Source organism: Echinops telfairi, unplaced genomic scaffold (assembly GCF_000313985.2).
Source record: "Echinops telfairi isolate 266 unplaced genomic scaffold, ASM31398v2 ScPeMD7_16;HRSCAF=60, whole genome shotgun sequence".
Lineage (NCBI taxonomy): Eukaryota > Metazoa > Chordata > Mammalia > Afrosoricida > Tenrecidae > Echinops > Echinops telfairi.
The window spans coordinates 3,582,499-3,595,855 of record NW_022103913.1 but is presented as its reverse complement, the minus strand read 5'-3'; the positions used below and the strand labels follow the sequence as shown (position 1 = coordinate 3,595,855).

The 13,357-nt window shown below is 42.1% G+C and overlaps 1 protein-coding gene across 1 annotated transcript in view; it reads right to left on the bottom strand.

Moving 5' to 3' along the window:
- Positions 1-13,357, bottom strand: part of PCOLCE2 (procollagen C-endopeptidase enhancer 2) — a 90,274-nt gene that overhangs the window by 34,023 nt on the left and 42,894 nt on the right. Inside the window, exons 2-3 of the mRNA XM_004712106.2 lie at positions 5,535-5,790; positions 658-782 (exon numbers count right to left, since the gene is read on the bottom strand). Coding sequence (XP_004712163.1) covers positions 658-782; positions 5,535-5,790 — 381 coding nt within the window. The remainder of the gene's footprint in view (positions 1-657; positions 783-5,534; positions 5,791-13,357) is intronic.

Below are 13,357 nucleotides of genomic sequence, written 5' to 3'. Positions count from 1 at the left end.
AGTTCACACATGTACGCTCTCCCCTTAAGAATATGTGTTCCAAATCCTAATGCCTGTCCTTGGGGGTGTGATCTTACTTAGAGATACAAAAACAAAACAAAATAAACAAACTCACTGCCATCAAGTCAACTTTGACTCATACTGACTCTCTAGGACAGGGTCAGACTGCACCTGTGGGTTTCTGAGATTGTCAGTCTTTATTGGAGTACAAAGCCTCTTCTTTCTCCCAAGGAGCTGGCTGGTGGTTTTGAACTGCTGACCTTGTGATTGGCAGCATAACCACTATGCCACCAGGGTTACAGGGTTTTCTTTTGTATATTAATTGTGCCAAATCAGCGTTGGACATGCTTTTGATACAAAGAGTAGATTAGGCCCAGAAGCAAGGAGATACAAATGGCGAAAGAATACCATGTAGAGATCACCAGGGGCCTGCATGACAGAAGCTGAAAGAGATAAGGATTTGGACAGACAGCACATTCCCCTGAAGCAGGAGCCCTGAATTCAGATGTCTAGCCAAAAGGTGGGCAGTTCAAACCCACCCAGATGTGTCTTGGAAGTTGGGCCTGGTGATTTGCTTCTAAAAGGTAACAGTCTTGCAAGCCCCAGGGAGCAGCTGGATTCTGCACATGTGTTCTTCCCAGTTTGAGGACATCTCACCTGATTTTGGGGGGCTATGATGTGCCACACACAGGTGACTCCTGCAGGGTAATCCCGGTCTGGCCAGTTGGGAGTTTTAAAAGAGCCAGAAGATCTTTCCAGTCGTCCTCCACAATACTGATCCCCTGAAATAATTAAATATATAAAAAACACAGGTTTTAGAATAGCTACAGAATAAAAACCACACAGAGATGAAAACTCTGGTGTATTGGAGAATACAATACTAAAGAGAAGGAGCCCTTGCGGCAAAGTGGTTGGTTGTTTTCAAGCAATGAATAAAGTTTAACCAAAAGGTGGGTGGTCCAAACCTACCAGTTGCTCTGAGGGAAATATTTACAGTCTCAGGAGCCTGAGGCAGCAGGACTACTCTTTCCTATGAGGCTGCTGTGAGTCAGTGTGGATTCTCAGCAGTGATGCTAGACTGAATACAGACGACGGCAGAGCTCTGACACAGTCTCTTAAAAAAATTGGCCACACACACACACACACACACACACACACACACAAATGAGTAAATGAACTATCGCTATGTTCTCATTTACCTGACAAATCACATCAAGGTAAATGAGAAGGAGTTGAGGGCCATAGCTCTTTGTTTCTTTTCGACAAGGAAAGATAAAATATTTGGGCATGCACATTCTGAAAGCACGTAGCCTCAATAAACTACGTATATTTTAAGAAACTTCAAGGCTGGGTTATGTATTAGCAGGGTTAAATTTACAAACATAGATAAGAGTTTCAATTAGCTGGTGTGACAACATTTATTACTAGAAAACTTAAAATAACTCACTTCCATTGAGTCAATACAAACTCACAGCAACCTGGTAGGACACAGTAGAACTGCCCCAGTAGGTCCCCGAGACTGCAAACACTTAACATGCTATAAAACAGAAAACTGAATCTGGTATAAATCTTGAACCATTCTTAAGAATGATTTTTGGTCTGTAAAAACAAAACATACTCAAATTGTTTCAGTAATACAAATATACACAAAGAAACTGAAAATTACACTAAATCCCACTACCCAAATTAATTGTGGTTACTATTGGACACATAGTAGTTCAGACCTCTATCTGACTTAATTTTAGAAAGCCTTTTAAATAAAGTTCTAAATTTATCTTTACTTGAATTTAGCAAAAACACTGACTTTAAACAAAAAGAAGTATTATGTTCTAATAAAACATTTCGGTACACAGAAGGCAAGAAGGTCACCGGCACGGCACAGTACACCTTGAGTTTTTAGATGCAGATAGACAATTATTTTTCTATACCCTTCACTACGTGATGGATAAACTAGTGGTTCATGCTTTGACCTGGAGTCTCTTGAAAATATTGCAAATTACCTTATTTTGTGTGTTGCCTTTGATGTTTGATATCAGTCTAATTTCTTTGCCCTTATGGATCATTAAGGAGCCCTAGTGGCACAGTGGGTTAAACATTAGACTTCTAACCAGAAGGTCAGCATTTCAAAAACCTGTAACTCCACTGGAGAAAGGTGAAGCTGTCTGCACCGGTAAAGACTTACAGTCTCGGGAAGCTTCCAGAGCATTTCTACTCTGTCTTATAGGGTTGCTCTGAGTCAGAATTGACTTGCCCCAGTGCGTTGATCGTTTGGGAGTTCCTTGTTTTGCCTGTTGCTGTGTGCCGGTCAGTCGGTTCCGACCCGCGGTGATCCTGTGGGACAGAGTAGAACTGCCCTGTGGTTTCCTAGGCTGATCTCTATGGGAGCGGATCACCACGCCGTCTTTTCTCACACAGAGTAGCCTTTTGTTTAGCAATCTGAATGCACGTACAGCTATACCCCTGTTCCACCAGGGCTCCTTCTTTTTGCCTAAAGATTGTTTTGGTTTTTTTCCCCCCTTCTCCGTTAACTTTAGTGTCTAATTGGTCACTAGGAAATGTCTATGAGTTGATGCTGGTCAAAATTTCCTGGTAATTGGTGGCCACTTTCAAGATGTAGATTCATTTGTATTTATCTCTGGACAGTTTTCTTGGAACAAAGTTTCAAATATCAGTTATTTTCGACCGCGTTTTCTTCCTCTGGGGCTCTAGTTATACATAAGTTATACATAAAAGCTTGCCTTCCATTTCAAACTTTCTTTCTGTGGTTACATAATCTCATGTCAACTTCATAAATAAGTATAGGAGTGGAGTCTAGCCTGTCAATCAGGTCACAGCCTGATGATGCCTCTTTGTGGGCGTCGGCTTCTCATGAGGATTCTGGGAACTTTCTTTCTCCCTGGAGGCAGGCCACACTCACTCTTTGCTGCACCTTTCTGTTGAGACACTCAGAGAGCTGGAGGAGCCTCGTGGAGACCTGTGCCTGTGCTGAGATGCTTCCACCCCACTGGGTCCACAAGACTTTCTACCCACTGGCCTGTGATCTTCTTGCTTTCGGCATCATGGCACGTGGCTGAGTGAGTCTGAAGAGGACTTTATGAACTAGTATTGGACATCGGGGCTAATATCGGACTTATGGACTTGATCCGGGCTGGTCTGGGATGTTTTCTCAATATACAATTGCTCTTTGATACAAAGCTCTCTCTTACCCACATATGAGTGTCTCGGGATTTGTTTCTCTAGTCAACCAGGACTAATACTCTCCTCCACCCTCCTGCTAGCTCTTTTCTTCGTTCCCCCGGACCCTTTTTCCTTGGCTTACCTTTTTTCCTTTTAGTTTTCTTCTTGCTTTTCTCTAGTCTCCCTCATTATGTTTTTTCACATCTAGTCTTTCTTGGATCTCTTATAACTCAGCCTTCCTTTCCTTCATAATTCAGTCTTTCTTTCTTTGTCTTTGACTTTGTCTTTCTCCTCCCCTTTTGTTCCTATGTTCAATCAGATCTTGTTTCATTTGTGTCTGGCCTTTTGTTGTTTTGTTTTCTTGGGCAGTGGTGGCTATTTTTTTGTATTCTTAACTGCTTTTTTGAGGAGGATTAAGTTGATAGTGTTATTTCACATGTTCTTCTTTTTGTGGAGAGGTTACTAGGCAAGCATTTTAAATGTAATATTTGGGTTCTGTAATTTTGTTTAGATGGAGCCCTGCTGGTGTAGTGACTAAATGTTGGGCTGCGATCTGCATGGTCATCAGCTGAAACCACCAGCAGCTCATTGGGAGAAAGACCGGCCTTTCTCTTCCTGTAAAGAGCCACAGTCTTGGAAACCCACGGGGATCACTATAAGTCAGCACGAACTAGATAGCAATGAGTTTATTTCTTTGGTTGGAGACTGCTTGTACATCTGAATTTTATGGACAGATTTAGTAGCCGGAGGTGTTTTGCATAGGTCCTCTTTTTGAAATACATCCTCTTCTATGAGTTTGCTAAAGATTTTTAACTGAATGGCCAACTTGAGGAAAGAAAGAGCATTTGTGTGCCTAAATTCTTAACAATCTTCTTGTTTCTGTAACAGCTTAGATTTCCCCTCGCGTCACTTTTCTTTCACCTCCATTTCCACAGGGTGCCTCTCCTTTCCTTACTACTTCCCTTCTCTCCAGAAGCACGACCCATCCAAGAGTGCCCCTTTGAGGGACACACAGCACATATGTGTAACTTCAATTAATGGAAGTTATTTTTATTATTGACAGTTATTCCAATAAGCAATGCTGTTTAAGACTTCTAGATTATCAATCATAAATTCCCTGTGACTGGAATGTTCTCCCTCTCTTACTGCCTCCCAACCATCAGTGGAGTAAGGTCAGCTCAAGCACCCTTTCTCCATGAACCTTCCCTGAATCTAGGCCCCTAAAGCCCACCATATTGGAGTGATGTTGGTAACAGACTCTTCTACTTCGTTACACATCTCTGTCTCTCTCCACTAGATTGTAGTTTCTTAGACGTTAGGGTTCACTCCAAATTAGCTTTACATGTCATCTCCACCCCCAACCTCAGTGCCTTATTCATGACGCACCCAGTAAACTTGGTCATATAAGTGAGTGTATAGTCGATTATAAATCAACACACATGTTCTACACTATAAATGCTAAGCTACTTTGAGCACATATTAGAGACTGGCTACAGAAGTTTCCCAAACTCTTGTTTTGTCTATTATCCCCTTTTCAGGAAAAAAAATTACTAAAAAAAAAAAAAGCCCCCTGGCAATTAAAATCTTTTGTAAGCTAGCCCATAATCCAGGGGAAAGTATAGGTGTTTGTTTTTGCAGTTCCGCTGGATCATTCCAGTGCCCCTAGGGGGCAGCATAGCTCAATTTGGGCATCACTGGTTTAGAGAGCGCTTGCTATAAGCCAGCCCTTGGATCAAACAAATGAATTTCCTTTTTTGACTTCTCCAAACCATTTTAATTTGCTTGCTTCGAACACAGCTCATATGTGCTGTGGATATCCCCAGATAAAAGTACTGAGTAGGAAAAGATCCAATTATGAAACAATATGGGTGTTTTATCTCGCGTGCTTCATAAGTGCACAGAGTGCTACAGAAAGCACCTGCCACGGCTCCTCCTGGAGAAGGAGCTAGAATGGGATGGTGGAGAGTGAAAGCAACACATTTCCACTCCATGAATGGCTATGTTGAATTTTTACAACAAGGTATATTGGCTAAAAAAAAGGTTTTAAAAATGCTTTCTTGATGGTTTGGTGGTGTTCATTAGCTCTTGCTTTTGAAAAATTAAAGAAGTAAATAGAGAGTGTCCAGATAGTGCGTGAGACATAGTTAGGTACTCTCTAAATAGGAGCTACTATTATTTGCTAGGAGCTCTGGTGGTAAACCGCTTTTACATTGGGGCTACTAAGGACACTCTGTACTCCCGTATAGAACTACTCACAGGGGCAGCTCTAACCTTGTCCTAAGGGGTTGCTATGGGTCGAAATCAACTCACTGGCAGTGGGTTTTTATCACTGCTGCTATCTTGTGTAGGAACAGTACCTCTTTCGTTTGGTTCAGAGGCCGAGAACATGGCCATGAAGCCGTTTCCAGCTGTGTTAGCATCAGAAATCATCTGCACCATCATCTTGTTGCCACTGGACACAAGCGCTCCAGGTCGGAATGTGCCACAGAAGCGCCCGATGCGCTGGCCGTTGGTGTGCCCATTATACACATCCACAAAGTCATAGCGGCATAAGTTGTCACTCTCCAGGTCTATGAATCGGAAATTGAGGACAACCACCTTCCCTTCAGGAACCTGCCAAGAAAAGGGTCAGTCGGAGAACTGTCAGAAAACAAAAGTCTGAGGCTTTGAGCGCAGCACTGATTTAAGAGGGCCTCCCCCGAATCCGGAAAAGCTCCTCACATTGCAGTTGTAATAAAGGGTAAATATGTATCCTCTTTGGATATGTTCTACCACCTCTCACTCTCCCTAAGAGTCTGTTCACAACAAACAGTATTGTACTTCTAAAAGAGCTTTTTTGTGCACCTGTTCATCAGAAGCCCTCACTGTTTCAGGGGGACAATCTTTCCGAGGATCATATTCTCTATATTGTATAATAACTAAAAAGCACATAAATTTAATGGACTTTTGATCTCTGCTTTAAAAAACGAAAACAAACTATGTTTTGAGGCTATCCCCATGTGGTAGTTACATAATTTCATGTCAACTTGATTAAAAAGTGTAGGGGTGGAATCCAGCCTGTCAATCAGGCCACAGGCGGATGACGGCTCTTTGTGGGCGTGGCCTTCTCATGAGGATTCTGGGAACTAACTCTCTGTCTTCCTGTGGTCAAGCCACGTGGAGACTTGCAAGACCTGCTTCACCTTCCTATGAGGAGCCACGCTCAATGAGCTGGAGGAGCACGTAGAGACCCGCAACAGCATTGCGATGCTTCCAGCATTGGATCCACAAGACTTTTCACCCACAGCCTGTGATCTTCCTGCATTCTGCATCATTGCATGAGCTGCATGAGTCTGAAGAGGGAATTATTGACTAGAATCAGACTTATGGGCTAATCTCAATGAATGTATGGACTTGTTCTGGACTGGGCTGGGACATTTTCTTAATATACAATTGCTCTTTGATATAAAGTTCTCTCTTACACACATGAGTGTCCTTGGATTTGTTTCTCTATTCTACCTAGATTAATACACCTTGTTTCTCTATCCTTCTCAAGTCCTGGGAGTGTGGGTGTGTGCACGTATGGAAGTGGATGCATGTGTGTGTCTATACGGGTGACACCACATTGTAAACGGCAGAAATTACTTAAAAGCAAAGGCAGACCTGAAACATTTTTATCATAATAGAGCTACAAAACATTGAATCGGTCTTATTAACTGACAAGGCATTGCTTATGAAAACCCCCAGCTCTCAATGGAAACTTCACATATATTTATATATTTCTTTGCTTAGGAAACATTTACTTTTTTAAAAAAATCATTTTATTAGGGGCTCATACAACTCTTATCACAATCCATACACACATCAATTGTGTAAAGCACATTTGTACATTCATTGTCCTCATCATTCTCAAAACATTTTCTCTCCACTTAAACCCCTGGCATTAGGTCCTCATTTTTCCCCTCCCTCCCCGCTCCCCCCTCCCTCATGAGCCCTTGATAGTTTATAAATTGGTATTTTGTCATATCTTGCCCTGTCTGACGTCTCCCTTCACCCACTTTTCTGTTGTCCGTCCCCCAGGGAGGAGGTCACATATAGTTCCTTGTAATCGGTTCCCTCTTTCCTACCCATTCTCCCTCTACCCTCCCTGTTTCGCCACTCACAACACTGGTCCTGTAGGGCTCATCCGCCCTGGATTCCCTGTATTTTCAGTTCCTATCTGTACCAGTGTACATCCTCTGGTCTAGCCAGACTTGCAAGGTCGAATTCGAGTCATAGTAGTGGGAGCGAGGAGGAAACATTTAGGAACTAGAGGAAAGTTGTATTTCATTTCTTATGACATTTTCCCTAATATAAGTATAGAATATTTCTGATGTTGCTTCTAGTTGCCATTGAGTTTGAATCCAAATGATGGCAATTCCATATGTGCAGAGCAGACCTCTTCCGGGGTGGTTTTCAGAACGGTGACACCTGGAAGCACATCACCTGGCCTGTCCTCTTCAGCACTTTTAGGTGGGCTCCAACTACCCACTGTCCAGCTAGCAGTTGACAGCTTGAATGTTTGCACCACTCAGAGACTCCATAAAATGGCTCTATGAGATTTAAAATGATGTGATTATTTGGCAAGTGTGTAGCTAATTTGCAGATCATTCATGTTGGTCCTCAATACTCCAGATCAACTAGCTGTACCAATTAAATTGAGTGCCGATTCCAATGTACCCTCCTCTCAAAGTCACTGAGTTTCTAGTTTGTTATCTACGTAAAAACTTTATGTGCCAGAGGGTCTCCATATACCATGTGCTAATAATTAAAAAGATAAACGTTCACTTTCTCATATAAGTTTCTTCACCAGTTTCCCCCAAGTAATTCTTCTCTCCTTGTTCCTGGGGCAGACAGGAAAAATGACTACAAAAACTGATCATTTTTGTTTCACTCTTTCAACTAAATAAAGTCCCCACCGGATAGTGTAAAAGTTTCATTTTATAAAAACTTTCATCTGGCAAAGGCCAGTTGCTTTAGAAAATTCAAATAAAATGATGGTTAGTTTATATTCATCTTAATTAACTACCTCAGACTCAAAAATCAATAGATACTTTAATAGTGCTTCCTGTGTTAATGACGTTTGGTGCCATGGATTTTTGTTTCTACAGTAAGGTAAAAGATTTCAATGCTATCTGTGTTTGAGTCAAACACATATACACACCTGGTGGTAGAAACTGTAATGCAGTGGTCCCTGGCTTTGCCAGGATAGCAGAGTAATTTATGGGCACTTATCTTAAGGAAGAGGAGCCCTCATGGCTTAGTGAGTTACGTGTTGGGTTGCTAAGCACAAGGCTAGCAGTTTGAACCCACTAGCTGCTGGGGGTGTGTGTGTGAAGAATGAGGTTTTCTACTCCTGTAAAGAATTACGGTCTTGGAAACCCACAGGGGCAGCTCTACCCCATTTGTAGGGCCACTGAGTTGAGTCAACTTGATGGCAGTGAGTGTTTCTGTTTGTTTGTTAGTTGTTATCTTAATTATGTGAATATTATACGCGCCAAAGCTACAGCCTAAGAAGCTAATTGCCTAGAATGCCATTTCATTTTCTAAAATTCTGTGATATCTATTGTAGAAGTTCCTTGTTTTTTGTTTTGTTTGTTTTCATGCAACCTCGACTGATTGCATAACAAATATCAAAATGTGATATTTGTTACATTTATAAACGTAAATATAAAAATGTTCTCTTGAGAACCACTGAAAACTTTCTAAGAAAACAAATTACACTAAAGTAATTTAATTTGGATTTTTCTTGATGGATAAAGACTTATTTATACAAGGAGGCTTCAAAAAGCTCGTGGAAATTTTGAATTGAAAGATGAATAGAATTTTTCCATGAGCTTTTTGAAGCCCTCTTGGATTTTTTTCATTTAAACAAAAATCAATTTTATTGGGGGCTCATACAGCTCTTATCACAAGCTATCCATCCATCCATTGTGTCAAACACATTTGTACATTTGTTGCCATCGTCATTTTCAAAGCAATTTCTTTCTACTTGAGCCCTTCATTTTCCCCCCTCCCTCCCCCTTGATAATTTATAAATTGTTATTCTTTTTTCAGCCCTCTTGTGTAAATGTGTAGATAAATTGATAATTTAATGCTATGAGACCATTAAGACACCCACGGGGGGCGGGGGCGGGGATCGCCCACAGGGTGAGTGCAGATAAAAAGGAGAAGCAGTCTGAGGACCTTGGGATTTCCAAAGTCATCCGTGTGGGAGCTCAGGTGACCCAGCAAGAGGTACTCAATCAGCAAGTAGGAGGCACCCCAAAAAATGCGGAAGCTAGCAGCCCAGGGAAAAGCCTGTCAGGGAGCAAGGACTCCAACTGGTCGATGGCTGATGCTGAGGAAGGGAGATGAGGACCAAAATCTAGAATTTAGCAGCTATTGGATTTTGCCACACAGAGGTTGGTCCTGCAACCAGGTGATAGGTGGCCTTGACAAGAGCTGCTCTGGTGGCACCAGAGGAAGGAGCAAGAGAAAATAAGATGATGGGAAGAGGAGAAAAGGCATAAAAACAAATCTTTCTATGAGTTTTGCTGTAAAAGTGAACCAAGTAATATAACGATAGCTGAAGAGACATATAAGGTCAAAACCACAAAACAAACAAAAAACACTGCCATTGAGTCAAATCTGACTCATGACCGAGTAGAACTTCCCTTATAGGTTTCTGTAAATCTGTCCAGGAGCAGAGAGCCTCATATGATACTTCCCACAGGCTCCTCAATATCAGGTCAAAGGAAGATTTTGCTTTTTAAAGAAACAGATTAACGTGAGGAACCCTAGTGGTGCAGTGGTCATGTGTTGGGGTACAGGCCTCATGGTTGACAGTTCCAGACTGCCAGCAGCTCCACAGGAGAAACACTGGGCTTTCTATTCCCGTAAACAGGTACGATCTAGGAACCTCGGGGGGTGGGGGTGGGGGGTAGGGGGTGGGTGTATGCTGATAGATGGGATTCTATAGCGACAGCAAAACAGCCTAAGTGAAAGAGAGGAAGACTTCAGTGGTGAGGTCCTGAGCAGGCAAGGGGAAGCCGACCTAGGGAGAGAGGAGAGGCGGGTACAGGTAGGTTAGCAGATGAAGTGGCAAGAAGTGTGCTATTTCCCTCCTGATACATCTATTTTCTTAGTGAAATAGGAAACAATGCCACCAGCAGCAAGTCTGGACAGGCAAGTTCAAGCAGAGAGAAAGCCAAAAACCAAACTCACTACCACGGAGTCAATGCTGACTCACAGCGAGTCCTTGTGGGTTTCTGAGACTGCAACTATCTACGTGAGTAGAAAGCCCAGTCTGACCATGTGGAACAGGTAACTACTCCGTCACGGCGGCTCTGGTGTACAACGGCCACCTCAGAGAGTGGATGTGTGAGTGGGTTAGGAAAATGTGGCAGGAAAATCAGGAACATGGAGAGCCCATTTGAGCTAGCCAAATTAAAATTAAAATGCCTGGTTGTGACTTTTCTTCAGCAATACTAGGCTTTCTGGGGGAGACTGCAGAGCAGGAGGAGGGGGAGTGGGGGGGTGGCGGCGGCAGGGGTTGGCCGAGGGAGGACTATGAGTGAGAGGGGCACAAGACAACTGAGGATGGAGGTGAAGGAGTGACCATATGGATGAACCACTGAATCCAAGTTGAGTAGAATGAGTGAGGCTACACGGATTGAAGAGGGTGACAACACAGATTGTGGTGGAGGTGGGATAATGACTGTGGTAAGAGGAGGGATATGCTCTGCAGACAGCAGAGGGTAAAGAACCAAGCTGTGTTACGAAATCACCCATATGGACATACATTGAAATCACTCTGAATTGTGACAGAAAGCAGTGACTATGAGCCAGGAGCTAAAATTTCCAAGAAAGAGAGGTCTTTTCCTGGGTCTTTTGATGACTGAAAGAAGAAAGGAGACTGGGTAGCTGAGTCTTGTGGCCAAATTATGTCAAGTTCAATGAGAGGTTCTCAGTTCCTTGAGAGGACTTAAGCTACTGATTCTTTCCCATAGTCAGGCTGTTGAAATGGATCACAGGGCTTAGAATAAGTCTTTCCCACCCCCCACCACTATCATGACCCCAATTCTACCTTACAAATCTGGCTAGACTAGAGCATGTACACTGGTACAGATAAGGGCTTGCAACACAGGGAATCCAGGACAGATAAACCCCTCAGGACCAATAATGGGAGTAGCGATACTAGGAGGGTAAGGGAAGTGAGGTGGGAGGAGTAAGAGGGAACCGATCACAATGATTGACATATGGGCCCCTCCCAGGGGGACGGACAACAGACAAGTGGGTGAAGGGAGACCGTCGTCAGTGTAAGACATGAAAAAAAATTATAAAGTATCAAGGGTTCATCAGGGAAGGGAGGGTGGAAGAAGGAGGAAAAAATGAGGAGCCGATAACAAGGGCTCAAGTAGAAAGAAAATGTTTTGAAAAACATGATGGCAACATATGTACAGATATGCTTGACACAATGGATATATGTATGGATATATGTAAGATCCCCCAATACAATTTAAAATTTTTTAAAAAGTCATCCCCAGGAAAATCCCTACAAGAAGTCTTGACCTGGTCCCATTGCAACGAAAGACTGAAGCTTGTGTGCGAAGGGGTCAGAGTTTAGCAACAGAAACTGGGCTACATCATTGCAGTCTTGATCAAGGTGGTCTCAACGACTCTGCAAACATTATTTTGAAAGAAGATGCAGGGTGATTTTCTAGTTGGGAGTATACTATAGCAAAAGCAAATGTCATCTTACCCGGAGGTCAAGGATAACGTCTACTGCAAATGAGATGCAAATTACTGTGTAAAATTTAAACACAACACAACATCTGCTTTTCATTTTATATAGGTGGCCGAGATTGTCTCATGCCCTATGATTTGACTATATTCCTAGATTGTCATTCTAAAGCACTTTGAAAGCATGTTCTATGAAAACGGCCCTTCCGCTTGAAGATCCTACACTCTTATGTAGGATCTTTTTTTTTCTTTTCTTTTCATTTCTTTCTTCTCCCCCGCCCCCCTTTTCACAGTTAGGTGGTTTATTAAGGACAAAGCAGGTTACAATTCAGGATCAACTTGGAACTATAAAGATTGATTTTTCTTTGTCAAGGACCTAAAACAACAATAAAAGCAGAAAGATATGTAGAATTCTTTAACAAAGTCCCCAGGTGGGTACCAGTCATCCAGATTGTACCTTCGCTAACATTTGGTCAACAACTTTTAAAGGTCTCCTAATATTTCAGATAAAAATGAGATTTTCTTTTCCCCCACCTTAGGCCCTATTTCCCCTACCTATTCCATTCTCAGAAGTACCCCTGTCACAGATTTGGGAGTTTCTTTCCATGTCATTCAAAATACTTTTATGTGCTTGTATTTATATCACTTTTATGGAATATTATATTTAAATGAGGCTGACACATTTTAAGTTACATGCCTTTAGTTTTATCCTGTTAGGTGCATATATTATTTTAATGTTGTTTTATTTTAAAATTATGTATGGCTAAAGAGTTGTGTAAAACTGTCAAGTTGACAAGGGGTGGTCTGTGGTAGTTGCATAATTTCATGTCAATGTAATAAAGGTAACACCCATGTTTGTTCTAAAAAGTCATGGATTTGAATTTTCTGAGTGAGGAAGAAGAGAAAGGGGATAAATGTAAACAAAAACACACAAAGCCTTGCCAAGTTATTCCTTCTGTCGGGTTCTTCTCTTCTCCCTGTTTAAGGTCTCAGTATCCCTTGGGGCCACCCTCCCACCCACCTACTGCTGGAGGGTCCAACCCCTGAAGTCCGTAAAATTGTCAATGGCTGATTTTGGAAGTAGATCACCAGGTCCTTCTTTCTAGTATGTCTGAGTCTGGAGGTTCCGCTGAAATATGTTCAGGATCATAACACACAGCCTTCCATCGAGGTTCTGGCTACACCTGAGGCTGAGAATGGAGTCTGGGTTTCCTGAAGGAAAGGTGTGTTAGTCTGGGCATATTAGAAAAACAAATTTATTGATACTCATATATATGTAAGAGAGAAATTCATATCAAAGAGTAATTGTATATTAAAAAAACATCCTAACGCAGTCTAGATCAAGTCCTTAAGTCTGATATTAGCCCTTATGTCTGATACCAGTCTATACAATCCTCTTCAGACTCACGCAACACATGCAATGATGCCAAATGCAGAA